General features: G+C 38.0%; 1 protein-coding gene across 3 annotated transcripts in view; it reads left to right on the top strand.

Moving 5' to 3' along the window:
• The window catches only part of NELL1 (neural EGFL like 1), a 333,120-nt gene that overhangs the window by 25,511 nt on the left and 291,259 nt on the right, over positions 1 to 16,350 (top strand). For all 3 annotated transcript variants that reach the window (XM_015631302.3, XM_015631301.3, XM_015631300.3), the window contains exon 4: positions 13,255 to 13,425. In XM_015631302.3, the coding sequence (XP_015486788.1) occupies positions 13,255 to 13,425 (171 nt within the window). The remainder of the gene's footprint in view (positions 1 to 13,254; positions 13,426 to 16,350) is intronic.

Here is a 16,350-nt window from a genome sequence, read left to right as displayed (position 1 = left end):
TCCCTGTAATACTGTGTATGCTTTCTTCCTAACATAAACATGTTATAAACAGGTGTAATTGCATGTATGTCTTTTCCCTCCTGCTGCCCTCCTTTTTTTTTCCCTTGTTGTCAGTGTAGGAGGAAAAAGAGGTCCCTTTGATTATCTATTTTAGTGGCAGACATCAGTTTGTTACAAAAAAGGTGTATTTTGTATTATCGTCCATCATACAATTCCAGTGATGTTTTGAGGTTTCAATGTGTGTGTTCTATCAAACAGTCTCCTGTTTGTAATGTTGTGAATACTTTTTAAATAATTTCTTAAGTCTTGAAGGACCTTTATGTCTAGTGTGACACATAAAACACTAGTGCTGGTCTTTTCTCTTGTAACACAAGAAATGGGACATTCTTTGGTTGCTCTCATTTCAAATCTAGTACCAGTTATTCTGCAGCACTTCTATTAAAAAAATCCTATTGGTATTTGTCTTAATCATGTATATGATACTCAGTTGTTAGCCCAACTTCTTCCCTTTCTGTTGAGAAAGTGTATGAAGGAGTAGACAGTGACTTCATCATGACTAAATTGTCAGTGATGCCTTTTGCCAGTGCCAACAGCTGAGATGTGTAGACAAGGTTCCCCAGTTAAGGGGAAGACTTTGCTATTTCCCTACTCTATATTTTTTCTGTCATCTCTACTTTTTTATTGGTCTTTCTTGTACTTCATTCCTTTTTGTGTTTTTCAGGCAACTGTCTCGGTCTAGAAAAATATTGTTTTACATTATAGTGGGATCCCTCCTGCCATCTCTTCCTGTTCTCCTTCTCTTACTGTTGCATTACTTTCAATTTCTTCAAGCTATTTCAGGCTGTGTGAAGTCATGGTTAACAGGATCAGTTTGCCATGTTAAGAGTTTGTTTAATATTTATTTAAGAAAGAGGACATTGAGGATAGCCTTTGAATAGAAAAATGCTATCACATGCCTGCACTTAGCAAAATCCAAGGTCAAACTAGACAGGCAGTGTTGGTTATACAACGCAAGACACATGGATTTTTAGATACGGCATCTACTGAATGCAGCTCCTTGAGTTGTCTATCTTGACCGGCAGAGGCTCGTAGGGAGATGTGCGATGCAGGAGTAATCTTGGTTGAACAAAATACACTACTGTTGTCCTCTGGTGCTGAGGTTATCTATAATATTTAAAATGATGACATCTGCTTAAAAATACAAAGAGTTGAAGGATTGCCTGCTAGTCTCAATTAAACCTTTGTTGTTCTGTGTAGTAACTGAGGAAGTTTCAGTCTCTAATTCCATGCAGGAGTCAGAACAGGCATGTCTGGTGTTGCTCTTGACTGCTGTTACTTCAGGTGGATTACTGTGGCTATTCTTTTTTTGACTCACTGTATATCCCTTAAAGCCGTTGTTTGTTTCTCAGGTTGCTACTAAGACCTTGGAGGTCTGTGATGACAGAAGTTAATTAAATGGATGACAATGGAGAAAGTACTTTTTAACATGGATGAGAAGTAGAGAAAAAAAGATTTGGGGCCCTACTGAAGAGGACCCTGCTTACATTAGATCAGTATAATAGCAGAACTTTCAGGCTGATAATTTTTGATGTTTCTCTAACAGCTTCTATCTGTAGCTTTGCATGGGGACTGAAATGGGTGCAGACACATCACAGGTCAAGCCTTTTATTAATTGTTGCTCCTACTAAGCTTCTGATAATTATCATGGTTCTGTTCTTGATGACATCCATTTTTTGATCAAGCTTTTTCAATTTCCAGTCTGTGAAAATAGACACTGCCAAGAGGATGATAAAGAGTATCTTTATTTCTTCAGGAGCAAGATGTGTGGGAACAAGTATACGGATACAATTGTTATTTAACCAGTATAGATTTTTTTGACTATGGGAAACCAGGAACTTTTCTCAATTTCTTCTCTTTGTTCAAAATAGGAGATACTATAGTTAAAGGGTTGCTTTTTTTAACTTACCAGCATACCAAAAGTGGCCTTCAGAACCTTCTAGGAGGTCAACAGTATAGGAAAAAAAGAAACTCTGTTAGCTGTGGATACCAGAGTTCATATCTCTGTAGGAAGTGTCTTTTATTTGCTGTGCAGAGGTGTAATAGATGAGAAACAGGTGTAATTCCAGTCAATGAAAAGGTGTGTGTATATATTCTGCTTTTTGATGTAGTGGAGATGATTGTCCTACGGTAGTAGTGCATAGAATGCCTAGTTTAAATTTAATTTCTCTAGTTAAGTTTTAGCAGGATTTTATTTTCCAATAGAATGGAGCTCTTAAACTAAAGATGATAAAGTAAGATTAATACAATCTTTCTTGAAGTCAGAAGTTTAGATATGCTATTTTGTTATTCTAAATGGATATTTTGTAGCAATTAGTGATTTGCTGTTAATTTATATAATCATTTGATGGACAGGACAATGATGACAATGCATATTTGTTAACATTTTGTTGAGTCAATTTTATGATAATAAAGACTTCGTTTTCATGCTTCAACTATATTAAAGTAAATCTTGGAAAATGTAAATATTAATTAACACAGCTAAATTCTAGTTGGACAGTCTGATAGTTTGTGCAGACTGTGTGTATAGTTATCTGGAATACAGTGGTAAATCTAAAGATTATATTTTCCCTTCTAAATTAGAGATAATAAAAAATAATATAGGATGCACGGAAATGTTACTTGGGGATGCAGAAAGCGGAGGCTGTTTTCTTGATCAGCGAATTATGCGAACCAATTCTTCCTAGATAACCTTTGTGAGCTATTTTGCTTACAACCTTTGACTCTTTAGACTAGCAAAATACTTAGAAAAGGCCATCAAGATATTTAAAATGCCACCGACAATGAATTCCTCATTTCAATAGTGATTTAATACAGTTTCACCTGAAGCTGTTTGGTTGCTCTTACCTGCTCTGGCCTTGCATGGTCCAGAGCCCAAGAACATAAATTAGATGGAGTCTAATCAGCATTGCCTTTCACATGTTTAATCCCTGGGTTTGAGATATGTTGATGGTTTTTCTACACCACTGGCCAAGATCAGTATCTGGAGAAATGTGTCAAGGATGGTCAGGTACTCATATGTCATTCTTTCTGAAGAGTGTTTCATAATGGGATATTTCACCATGATAAAACAAGGGACTGAGTCATAAGATGATTGTTTTGGAGATCTTCTTACAAGGAGCGTTAAAAACTTTAATTTTTTTTCTAAATTTTTCCTTTTTTTTTTTTTTTTATATGCCTGTAACCTGTGTCTAGGATATGACCTTCAGAAACTTCATGCCACACCAAATATCTGGAAACCTGTAAGCTAATTGTAATGCTATAGTGAAATGGATTTACCGAGTGAAAAATCTGCCCCTTCCCAATGTAGCAGCAGGCTGTGTTAATATGAATATTAATGTGTCAGGCTCATGGTGAGACTTTTATTCCTTGTAGGTCAGTTTTAGGTGGAGAGGTAAAATAGGCAAGGGATTCCCGTCCATTTTTGGGTATTTCTCCCCAGGTGACACTGTGAATGGCTCCTAAGGCTGTTGAGGAGCAGATAGAAAGCTGTATGTTCACAAATAATAGCTGTAAGGCTACCAGGCCATTATATGTTTAGTTAAAAACACAAAGGGATAATAAGCTAGTTAAATTATTCAGTGAAATCTGGCTGGTAAAAAGAAGCCTTTGCAAGTGGATTCTGACCCTAGTAGTAAACCTGAAAAATTTGATTTACTCCCTGCTATGTTTTAGATTATTCTCAGCAAGATGGGTATATGCATATTGGATTCCAAGATGCCCAGGATCCAGAAAGGGAAGGAAAAACTCTGCAGATGTATCCATTAACCTTTTTCTTTTAGGGTAAAGGGCATATCTTTATGAATATTTATATGTTGAATTGCTAAACTGGAAAGCTGTAAAGAGAATATAAAGATTGAGCCTTACTTCCACCCCTCTGAATAAGTTGATGTGAAATATGTGAGACATTTACATGTTTTTTCCTTCTCAAAAGTCTTCAGAGATGCAAATGCAAATATAATTCTGCTAACCTGCTTCTATTCTTGGGGTTGAAGTACGCAAAAGAGTAAAATGAAGAAGAACTGTTATATAAATCTTTCACTGATTTAAGCATTGTGAGAGAGGAGTTACTGATGGAGGAGTTACCTTCCATCCTGTGGCATCCTGCTGAGAGCAGGTGTTTTATGTACACTAGGCTGACAATTGTTGTCTCTCTGAAGCATTAATATGCTGCTCATAACCAGCTGTTGAAACACACTCATTGGTCCACACTGGGAATTGAAGGAGAATGGCTGACAGTTTGAATTTCTTTAAACCCAAGTTTGGACACTGCAGAAATGTTATGGTCAGCCAGGAGAAGAATGTGTGGGTCCCCCAGGAGTCTGCTCCAACATGCTGAGTTATTCTGTTTGATTGTTTTATGACCCTCTGATACAGACAAAGAACCAGAATGTCTCAAACTTACACTACATGCAACTTTCTGAAAACTGTCTGCTGAATTTGGGCTGCTTCTTTAGAATGTTAACTCTCCTAGTTAATAAGACATTTAGATGTCTCCAACATGTCATTAATGTTCATTTGCATGGTTGATGGTAGTCTGGGTGATGTGTCTGTTTCTTTGGGTTTTGTTTGCAGTTTTGTAATGATGCTTGTGTGCACTCTGCTCCAGGCATTGTCTCCAGAAAGGGAAGGGGGTGGCAGTGCCTGCCCTGATGTCTGTCTGTCTGATGCTGTCTGTGGAAAGCTGCCAGAGCTCAAGGCAGTGGGGCAGAATAGGGTGGCTGCCTGGGACCGAGGGTATGTGGATGGAGCAGACATGTACTAGGCCTTGAGAGCGGGCAAAGGAAAAGTTTGTTGTTTTTTTTCTGAGAATCTAGGAGAAATGTATTTGTTGTCTGTTACCCAGTGTGCAACAAATCAATAATTACACACTTGAGAGAGACATTGATTATTTATTTCAGATCTGTGCAAGCCTGTGTGCTTGGTGGTTTCACACAAACCAAGCAGACCAACAGGACTTCGCACACTGTTATTTGTACACACAAGTCTAGAGTTGGTAATTTTCCAAGTACAGCCCCTCTGTAACTACTGGTTAGTAGTTTCCATATGAGTAATCTCAGTTAAGTTTTGTTCATGCCTGAGGGAAGAGTCTTCACCTGGGCAGGTGTCTTTTTGGCCTCTAGGTGTGATTTTCTTTATATTATAATGGATATAATTCAGCTAAGGGATGCATGGACCTTAAATTCTTTGCCGAGTTGGCAATGTATAAATAGGCATACAAGGATATATTGATTTACTACATACTTATAGTTTATTAGTTCTAGGATGGTCTTCACTAAGGGATGGTAATTGTTATACTGATTATCTTCTTTTGCTGATTTGAGAAGCCTTAATCAGCCAGCTAAAAGTGTCTGAAGAATACTGACCAGTCCAGACCTAAGATGATTTTGGCATATTCCATGTTTTGCAACATGCAGAATTTATCATAATTTAATAAATCACTAAAAAGCTGCTGAATTTGAGAGATTAGAGGGAAGAACCTTTCTTCCAAGGACACCGCAATTAGGGTAATTTGTTTTCAAATACTGTAGTTTTACTCAGGTGGCAGACTTCATTATTTTAAAAAGGTGTTATCCTCTTGTTTAATTAAAATCTGGCATTTAGAGACTGTGGATTTGGGGATCCCTGATCTGAGCTGTTGCTGCAATGATGGGTGTGAGGAAGGGAGGGACTGAGGGGATTGAGGAGATACCTTGGTCTTGGGCTGAAATTATCTTTGTATGGCTGTGGTGAAGATTTATTTTTGCTATATCAGACTTAATTTTTTCCCTGTAATTCATAAAGTGCATGGGGAGATGCAGCATTCACCCACAGCCCATGAGAAAAGGGCACTCGTGCTGGAGCATGTAGATGCTGAAAAACTGTTATCTAATAAGAACAATATAATAAGCTTGAACAGAGAGAGATGAGAAACTTTGTCCCATGGATAAAAGAAAAACCTCTCTTCCCAGAGATAAAAGAACTTTTGTTTATGTTTTTACTTATTCTAGAACAGCCCATCATTAAAATAGTACCCCATAAGTTGACATGGCCTGTGAAAGCAGCTTTGGGAAAGCTGCAAGGCATGGGAGGAACTATCGCATTGTGAACATTAATTTTCCTTTCCTGGGCGGTAGATTCGCTGTGATATTGAAGCCACAAGAGAACTGTTTCTGTGGAGGAGTCTCCATAGCATGACGAGAGAAACTCCTCTCCCTACAAGAACTGATGAAAAACCATTGTAGAGGTGGTAGCTGATTGAAAATCACAGGTTTTGTCTCTACATTGTCAGTGGGAAAGAAAAGAGGTTGTGGGGAGGGGAGAAGAAGTGTTCTGAAGGTTTTATTCTGATTCTTCTTATTCTTTTAGTTCTGTTAATAAAGTTTTCTTTATACCTTTTAAGTTTTGAGCCTGCTTTGCCCTCCTCCTAATTCATATCTCACAGCAGGAAATGAGTAAATAATTCTAGTAGGTGCACTGGCGATTTAAGCCAGTGCTAAACCCACTACATGACGTTACTTTTTTCTTTATACGATCAAAGAGGAAAGTAAATTTGTATTAGGATGACCTTTGCCTAGTTGCATGTACACAAACACATCAAAAATGCTTTATGCCTTGCAGCTTGCATGCCCAACTGCCATGTGTAAGATGGATACAACAAAAGACAAAATGTTAATAAATATTCTAATACCTAATAAATAAATACTAATAGAAGGTGTCAGTGTGGGAGTGTTTATTGTTAAATGTTTCAAGCTAGGCTGGTAGAACACAATTACTGTTGTCCTCAGAGTAGTCTGAATAGAAAAATAAAGTAATGTAATTGACTGGATTTATTTCCTTTTGTTCTAAATGAAAGTATAGAAATGTTGCGAAGAATATTATTTAGGTAGCCAGTAGCACAGTGATGGTGCACTTTCAGGCTTTTACTTGGGAGGTTTGAAAGTGTCTAGTGTTACATTTTTGGCTATACTGGATTTGCTTGCATAGAAGGAATACTTTTGGAATAGTGTAGGAATAGAGTAAGTGATGCAATATATGGGATTCGGCTTTTGTGTTTCACTTTCTAGAAAGTTAATCTGATTTTTAGCAACAAATTTCATTATCACAGGTATCACTTCTATTCACAACACCTTTTGTGCTGCCTGATGTCAGCCTGACTTTGGTGATATCAGTGTGTAATCTCTGCCACACCAGTGAGTCTTTAATGCAGCATAAGTGACAATTTGCCATGTATAGTTTTGCTGTGCAGCTTCTGGGTCTGTCTTTATTTAAACCAGCTGTAAAAGATAGCTTTGGATGTTTTTAAAGTATGGATGTTAAGGAAACTTCTCTGTCTTACTATCCAGGGCCACTTTGGCAGTAGGAGTTGTACCACACAAGACTCTCACTGTACCAAATATGTTCCTCAAGATGCACATGGAGTAGAGGAATAGATCTGTGTGCTTGAACATGTTAAGAGCATTTCTTCAAAATCCAGTGTTTCACAATGCTTAATGCTTCAAAGCTTGGGATTGCCCTGTCACTTTATGTAGCTAGGGTACAAGAACAGTGCCTGTGGAAGTGACTGAAATATTTGCCTTGACAGCTGTAACTTGTTCTGGTTTTGCATCCACACAGAGCTGTGGTGACAACTGCAAAGTGTTTCCTTCTGTTTGAAGAGATGTATCTTTTCTTTCAGAGGCACTGCTTTTTCTCACCATGGCTCATCACTGTCAGGGGCAGTGCCTTGGGCAGATGCCTGCTAGCTTCTGCAGCACAGTGCCCAGTTCCTGCTCCTGCCCTGATTTGCTTTGCACTGAGGACTGTTAAAACAAGATCTCAGTTTTTTTCATGTCACTGACCAGGCTGAGCCACTTGGCAGCACATTCAACACAGTGTCCCCCTGTGCACACAGACTCACTTGGTGGTAAGGAAGAGCAAAAGGCCAAGGGAGTAATGGCTTGTGATTGATCACAGAATCCCTGTAGATTGAAAATACTGCAATCTCTGTGATAATGGATGCAGATTTTTTGCCTGTTTCTAAATACATCAAGAAGTGTTTCTACAAAGATGCTAAAGCACAGTCTTGCCTGAAGCCATTTTTATCATGAAATAGCACAGTGCTATTGTGAAATGAATAAGCTATGTGCAGAAACAAGTCCAAATGGACTGATTTTTTCAGAAGCTTGCTGAATTTGCAATTTATAGCTGACTGATCTCTGGACTTTTCCTGAATTTTCATTGTTATTAAAAAAAAATTAAAATTGTGCCTTGGCCAGACTCAAATATTTTCCAGAAGTTTATATGCAGTAACAGTCTAATTTTTATGGCAGATTTTTTTCCCCCCAGCATTTGGGAGACCTGACATGGCCTTGCATGTGCAAGGTGAATGGGGCTTCCATCCTTGAACTCCTGTGGTTTTGTGACCTTCTCCCATATAATGTTAAGCAGATGCACAATGTTTTGACTAGATGGCAACCCCAAGTTTGTACATATTTGCAGGGATGCCATCTGTGCCTGCTGCTTTGCCCTGGGACATCTGTTCAGTAGCTCCAAGAGCATCTGCTATCAGTGCTGGTGCTGCTTCTTGAAAGAGGCTGTGGGGCTTCATTTGGCACTTGATCAAGGATGACGGAAGTTGTAAAGTCAGAATGATAGCTCTGCTTTATTTATGTTTGAATGCGATAAGGAGGAAGGTTGCCAAAATTGAATGCAAAAAGTAGTTCTGCTTTAGTTCCTAGAGCTCTTACAGGAGCATTTAATCTGCTTATCCAATTGTGCTGCTGTCTGCATTGTGGGATATTTTAGTGTTTGGTCATAGTTACTCAGTGAAGATCACAAAATAAAGTGCTGTCTACCCTAATGATGTTCTGGAGGAAACCAATCCCACAGTTCTTCTTGAGGCCCTATCTTCTCGGATCCATAGTCTGTGAGCTGTCCTTCCTTTGGCCACTTACATAATCTAACAGCAATAATGTCCTTGAATGAAACTTTATGGTGTTTGCCACAGGATTAGATCACTTCTGTGAGTTGAGATGATGAATAGGTGGGTATGTTTCTTTAATGCAGATGATGGATTAAGACAAGTTACCTTACAGAAATATTTTGCCTTTTCTGCTTCAGGTGTTGTACATGTTCTTATACAATGTTGATAGTGACTTTTCCAATTTTCTTTTGGTAATTACATCCACAGCAGATGTTTCCAACTGAAAGTATACTTTTAGAAACCTTTCTCTCCTGATCTGGAAGTGAAATGAGCAGCCAAATGTATGGTTTAGATACTGTGGTGGTGACTAAAAGAAAGGGAAAAGAAAAAACATTCATTAAACATAACTTTGTCAAGCTTTATCCTCTCCAAACAATATTTTTGTGTGAGGTACATAGGGGTTGTAAAAACTGTCAGAACGAATTATAAAATATCTTGAATCAATTGTGGAATAATACTGTCCTTCTGGAAAGCATATTGGATGACCTTAAAATATCCCAACTTTTTTTTATATGCATAAAATCAGCCTGAATTTAGCAGTGTTTTTCTCTTGTATATTGGGATTTGAATGAGAGACTGCAGATAGACCTATAAAAAGCATTTGAATTCTATAATTGTATGAAAGAAGCCAGCAGTAATTTATATGCTTAGCAAATAGGAAAATTCTATTAATGGGAGAATTTCAGCAGTCAAATTGCATTGCTGGTCCATAAAAACAATTTTTCTTAGTGCATGTGTTGTGAGAATTTCATCTGTCAAAATACATATTAACTTCTGATCATGCCTTACTTAAAATATATGAAAGTATAAATTATTGCTGAGAAATAATAAATAAAACAAGAAACCATCACTCATGCTAAGAAGTGGATAAGGAAATTACTGTCTCAGACCTTTTTTCCTTGAAGAAGGTCTGGAGGGGATGATAGCAGGGCTCTAACTGTAGAACAGGCTGACACAGGCTTCATGCAGATGTGATGCAGAATCAGAGGTTGTCACAATACTCAGGAATCTGTCTTGGGCTTTTGGAATGGATTTCATGGCAGCATTGAAAGTTCATGATACATATATTCAGATGTTGTGGGTCTTTTCAGGAACCCTGATTCATTCTAGTACTATGTTTTCTTTTATTTCCTGATAAAATACTGGAAAGTACCTCCAGAACAGCTGTTAGAGATCAGTTCATTTTCCTGCCTCTTGTATGGTAGCTTCTATTAATTTCCCCCCTCCTCATTTTTACCTGTTGTTTTGCACAATGGCATTTGAAATTGAAGATGAGATAGCAATTAAAAAAAAAATCCATTTATTTCCTTTGGCTGTACTAATTATTTTCTCACTGGTTGATGATTAGTTGCCTGAGTTTGTTTTTCCCCTCATTTGTCTTCCATTCCCCAATCTGCAGATTAGAACTCTGAAACAGAACAAGTGCACTTACTTCCAAGAGTGAATTTTCATTGTGTCATTGCTTTGGAAGAGGCTTATTTCCCCCAAAGTCTAGTGGAAGGAGGAAAGAAAAGATGTTTGCTACTGAGAAAGCTGTTTGCATGTGACTTATATTCTGGTAGAGAAAAGACAATTTCTGAACTGAGAACATCATGAGGTGTTTGTGTAATCAATGTTTCAGTGTGAATTTCTGCATCTTAAAAAAAATAAAGTCAATGCAAGAGTGTTGGTTTATGTTATCTTTTGTTTTTTTTAAATACGAGAGAGAGAGATGTGTTGGGGTAACCCAGCTAGTTTCTGCTGCTGTGCTGTTTGTTGTCTGTTTTTCACTGATATTTCTCTGAGTGTAACTGTGATTTGCGCTTGTTGAAAGGTGGTGAAGAATAGGTGTGGAATTTGTCTGCTGTCACCCTGCTTTTCCTGCCACTGAAGTGGTAAAACATGGTGTTTAATACAGTCCTGTGGCACTTACTGCATTAGGTGCACAACTATAAAAATGTTAGCACTAGCTATTTCATGAAATTTTAAGTAATCTGTTCTGTACTATATAAATTAGTCAGGAGATTGACAACAAGATTGATCCTTAAGCAACAAGCTGTTCTCAGTCCTGAGGTAACTATTGACACTAAAGCTTGTCAAGTGAGAAGCTTTGCAATTCCCTATGCTGGACAAATAACAGAGCACAGATGTGATTAAGTGAAGTATCTGACTGACCTTTCCAGGGCTGCACTGTTGCCTTTACATTAACAAAGAAATCATTGTGTAGTGAGTGATCAGCTCTGTGGCTACTGGAGATTATGAAGAATGACCTCAGGAAGCAATTTGCTTCCTGCAACAGGAGATTGTCCTGTTTTGGGCCCTTAAGCCTCTGTGGTCAGCCATATGTCTCTATATGTATATAGGCACAAATACTTTGTGTGTGAGATACTAGAATGTTATGTACTTCTCCCTCTTTTTTTTTTTTTTTTTTTTTTTTTTTTTTTTTAAATTTTTCTTTTTTTTTATTTTTCTGTCTCACTTCCTTTTGTGCTGTGAAAACAGATGGAAATTATAAAATGATTAATTCTGACGTCACTGACAGTACTTGTCCTAGTGCTCTTCTGGCTTGGGATCTCCATCAGGATTATCCTCTGGATATTGACTATATTGTTACTGAGCATGGAAATAATAAATCTTCTCCAGATTTCATGTGAATGTAATTTAGGTATTTTAATGGGTGTTGGCTGTAGTTAATCAACATTCTGCTCTACTGTTTAGAAAACTCCTCTTTCTCCGCTTTCTTTGTGCTAGTTCCTTCACACCAGCCTGATGTTTTTTCACCACTCTGTACTGTATGTAATTTGTTTGTACCTATGCTGGCTGAGTTTTTATTCAGTGTTGGTTTTACCTTTTCCTCCTTGTGTTTTTCACTTTGTTGCTTGAGTCTTTCATTCATGCGATCCAGTAATGCTTTTATGTTGCATGAAAAATATGATGACAAGGCACTGGCTGGATGGAGGAGGACTTGTTGTGTTGTCTTGCACATGTTTCCAGCTAGTGTTTTATCACCTAAGTTTCCACCCAAGAAACTCTGTTTTCCAGTTATGTTGGAAACCCTCAACTTCATTGGGAAGATGTAATCTTGGAGAAGTACACGCCCCCATGTGTTGCCTGTGCACACAGGCTGTTAGGGCGTGTGTACTGCCAAGCAATGTAAAAGGCTTATGGGAATATGAAAATCAATGCTCCAATATTTATTGGTGTGTGTTGCATTTCTGTTTTGGAAGTAGATTTCATTACTGTAATTTTTCCCACCCTACCTCAAATCAGCACCTATCTCTAAAATGCCATATTAAATTTGTGTTGGCCAGTAGGGAAAAACATAACACTGTGGAGGTAGATGGGGAAAAACTGTCTGGACAATCTAACATCTTCACTTTCTTGTAGAGGTCTTTCTACTATAAAGGGACGTCTGCATCACCTGTTTCTATATACACAGCTTCATTTTAGCAGGAAAACGATTTGGTATTATGCAAATACTTGGTGAGGTGTAAGAGAAGATTTCACTATGTATACTGTCAGTGTGCCCTGGAAGAGCATATCCTAGAGAAAGAACTGGGTCCCCCCACACCCCTGTGAGGCCAGTTAATAACCACACTTTAACTCTCCTGTGAGTCTGACAGCTGTATGAAGATTGTGATTGTTGGATAGTTTATGCCAGATGTGGAGACACCTAATCCAGCTGGGAGGTTTTGTCCTTTCCTTGTAAAGCTGAACAATCATGGCAGTAACAATTGAAGTCAGAAAATGAGTTAAGCACAATTGCATGTAGGGGAGTCCTAAAAATAAACAGTTGCAGTTTTTTAACTGGGTATGCAAGTAGTAAATACAAATATAATGATTACCTGGTGGTTTCTTACCTTAATGGCTTTTTATTTGTGGTAATTATATATATACCATTCTCTATATAACCATTCTAAGAATTTTTCAATTTCTTACAAAGCCTGCAGTCATACAAAATATTTCGGTATAAAAAAATAAAGCTTGTTTTTTTTGTAGTTTTCTATGGTTGAAAAGAGGACTTCAGTTTCCTGGGCTAACAAGTGGTACTTTGAGCTGTTTTCATGTAATTAGTATTGCTGGTTTTGTACTGCTCTGAATTGTATAGCCTTGTCTCTTCTTTTAAAAAAATTAATTAGCTGCTAATCCATGCTGAGTAACTTTAAAAATTTCTTTAGATTGTGATGTTTGCTTAAAGAAATCTTATCACTTAAGAAGACAGTGACAACGATGATATCCCAGAGTGGAACTGATTCTTCATGTTTTCAATGCAGCTATTTTGAACTGGAGAGCAGTGGCCTGCGGGATGAGATCAGGTATCACTACAGGTTTAATGGGAAGACAAGAACAGAGGTGTTCCCATACCGCCTGGCAGATGGACAGTGGCATAAGATTGCTGTGTCACTTAGTGCATCCCATCTTCTGCTCCATGTGGACTGCAACAGGTAAGCAACTATGTTCTGCAATTTGTATTTATTTAAAAAATAATCTCTAATTACAGGAATATAATTTGAAAAGGAGATTTATTTTTTTTCCCCTATAAATTCCTCATTCAAGAAGCACGCTAAACTGCCATGGGATAAGAAAAGAAAAACAAAGTATTAAAAGGAACAATTCATTGTGATTATGAACAAATGTGGAAAAGGTTGATTGCTGATGGGGGAGTATTAAATGCATCTCTGTAGTTTAAGCAGTAGCTGATGTTACGTTTGCCAGTGATTGCATTTAAGTGTGATGGATGGATGTGCAGTCTGTTCTGTTGTGAACTGCTTCACTTGGCATACCTGAGAACTTGAAGAATAAATAGATTCATCAGAGACACTTTAATTTTATTTTACATAATCAGACAATGTAGCTTTTTATGATTTTTACACGTGCTGCCCCATTTAGAAACTTCCGAGAGACCTGGAAGCTTCTTTTTGCATGACTGTCACCAATGTTTTTTATTTTCTGAAGGGCCTTCTGTCTTTTCCATTAGAATTTGTGAAGGCTGCGAGATGGCATATTGCCAGGATTTCAGGAATGAAAAACAGCAAACCTAGACTCTCTTTTGCCCTGTGACTTGATCTCACAATGTATTGTAGACTTCAGACTTAGTGGCTGATGAGGAAAGTCAGAGAGCTTGAGATTGGGACTTTCATAATAGGCTTTATGAATGAGGAAAACAAACCATTACTTTTGTACCTTATTGCACCGAAATGAATTAAAAAAAAATCCTTCGTGTTCAGTGAGAGGATCAGCATATGCATTTTGGTATTGTGGCACTTACATGGATTGGGTGATTATAGCAGATATTTTTTTGGAAGTCTTCATTTTGTTTAGACAGGCAGAATAAACTTAGATGAATATTATAGGAGTATGCAGTTTTTGGAACATTTGAAAAATTTTTAATTTTGACCCAAGTAATTATGCGATACTGTTTTGAGACGAATGGTACAGCCATTTTCTGCAACTCCATTAACTACTGAAAAATCTAATCGGAAGGAATGTTGTTTATTGGACCTTATTTGAACCTTAGAAGCAATTAAATGCTGAGAGTAATTTTAATTTCATTGAGGCATGAAATCTACAGTTTGCAAAGATTCTCATTTCAGTCATTTGATTTATGTTCCCATTATTTATGTGTTTTTCTATTTCTTTGCTTTCAACAGAATGTTTTTTCTTTGTTTATTTGACATACTGGGTTTTGGGACAAGTTCTTTGTTATCTACTTTGATTTTTTTTTTTTATTTTTTTTTTTTGTGAACAGCAAATGTGTTTTGGGAAGACCCTTTTTAGCAGATTGTTTAGCTGGCTGCTTTCTTGCACAGAATGTAAAATGAAGACAACACAAAATGACTGCCTGGTGCAGAATTCTATCCAGGGACATGAGAACTGCACAGAGTCATGGTTGTGACCTGATTTTCTTTACAGTAAAAGGCAGAAATAGGTAAATGCAATTATGGAATGAGATGTGCTGCCTTATAAAGTGACAAATATGTCCAGCAATCTGTCAGGTAGCTCTAAACAGGGCTGATCCATCTAACCATGTCCCTTAAGGTGGTACATCCTGAGGTTGCTTCCATCATAAATCCGTACCTAGATGTCTCTATTTGGCTGTGTATTGTGGTGTTTTATGATAACTTCTTTGGAAGAGTAATGGAAATAGTTCTGAAAGCATGACTTGAGGACAGATCATAGTAAAAGTTTAAATGAGAGGGGGAAAAGAGAAGGGGAAGTCTCTAAGTTCCTTAGTCAGCTGTGGCATCACTGTTCAGTTAATTAGAGAATTCAGTGAATGTTTGTGTTAGTTTGGTTATATCTTAACCCTTTATATCTTTGCACTCAGAAAATGAGTCAATGTCTTGTTCATCTTGGCATTTTCTTATGACAATGCAAGAAGTGTCAAAGCTGTGAAAATGAAGAGCAAGTAAATGAGCAGTACCTCTGAACACTACTGAAAGCCCTATACCTTCTTCATGTTAGTGTTATGTGAAAAGAATGGGCAAGGAGACCAGCTCCTTTTTAATGTCTTTATTGAGGTCAGCTGTAGATGGGGGGGGCGAAGGACTGCACACATTACCCTTGCTCCTGATGGATGACAGAGAGGAAGAGATGTTTAGCTCTGCTGCATGGCAGAGCTGAGGCTTCCGTGCTCACGCGAGTCCCCGGGAAGACGCTGGCCCCTTGGAAACCTAGGCTGTTCATGCATAGCAAGTGTTGTATAGTTACGGTGACGTGGCCCGGAACATCAGTAAGTGGCTCAATGTTCTCCCTTGCTCCTCGACGTAGTTTGGAGTCCAGTTTGTGCCATGGCTCGCTGATTCTATGGGTCTTTAAATGTTAATTCCACTTTTGGTGCTAATCCCCATGGGAATATGCTCATCTACATACTGGGGAATGTCATCGGTTGCCATTAGGGTGTGCCGGGAGCAGCAGAGGCAATATACAAGGCAAGGTGGCATTTAACAAGGCTGTCACAACAACATTGGACATAAGGTGTTTAACGAAGGAGGCACCTTATGGTAACAATATTCAACTGGGTTAACATCTTTGTATACTGATCAGGTGGTCACATTTTACTCTTTACATTAAGAAACCTGCAGCTGAAAGTGTGACTAGAGTCCAGAGAGTAGAGGTGTGGACCTAACATGTAAATGTCAGTATTTTAGGCTGGTGTGGTGTCTGGCTCTTAGCAGAGTTCAGGATGCCCAGTGAGAAGTGATGTTTCTGCAGACTTGAATGAACAAGAGGAAGCAGGATATGAGTGCAGTATATTCACCTGTCCCACCAACTGCAGAGGTTTGGTGTCATCAGAACAAGAATTGAGCTTCCTGTGTACCAATCTAGTTAAAGAAGTTCTCAGCTTTTTGTTTACTGTTTTTGCCAGC

This window comes from Parus major, chromosome 5, assembly GCF_001522545.3.
Source record: "Parus major isolate Abel chromosome 5, Parus_major1.1, whole genome shotgun sequence".
Classification (NCBI taxonomy): Eukaryota; Metazoa; Chordata; class Aves; order Passeriformes; family Paridae; genus Parus; species Parus major.
This window is presented reverse-complemented; position numbering and strand designations above follow the sequence as displayed.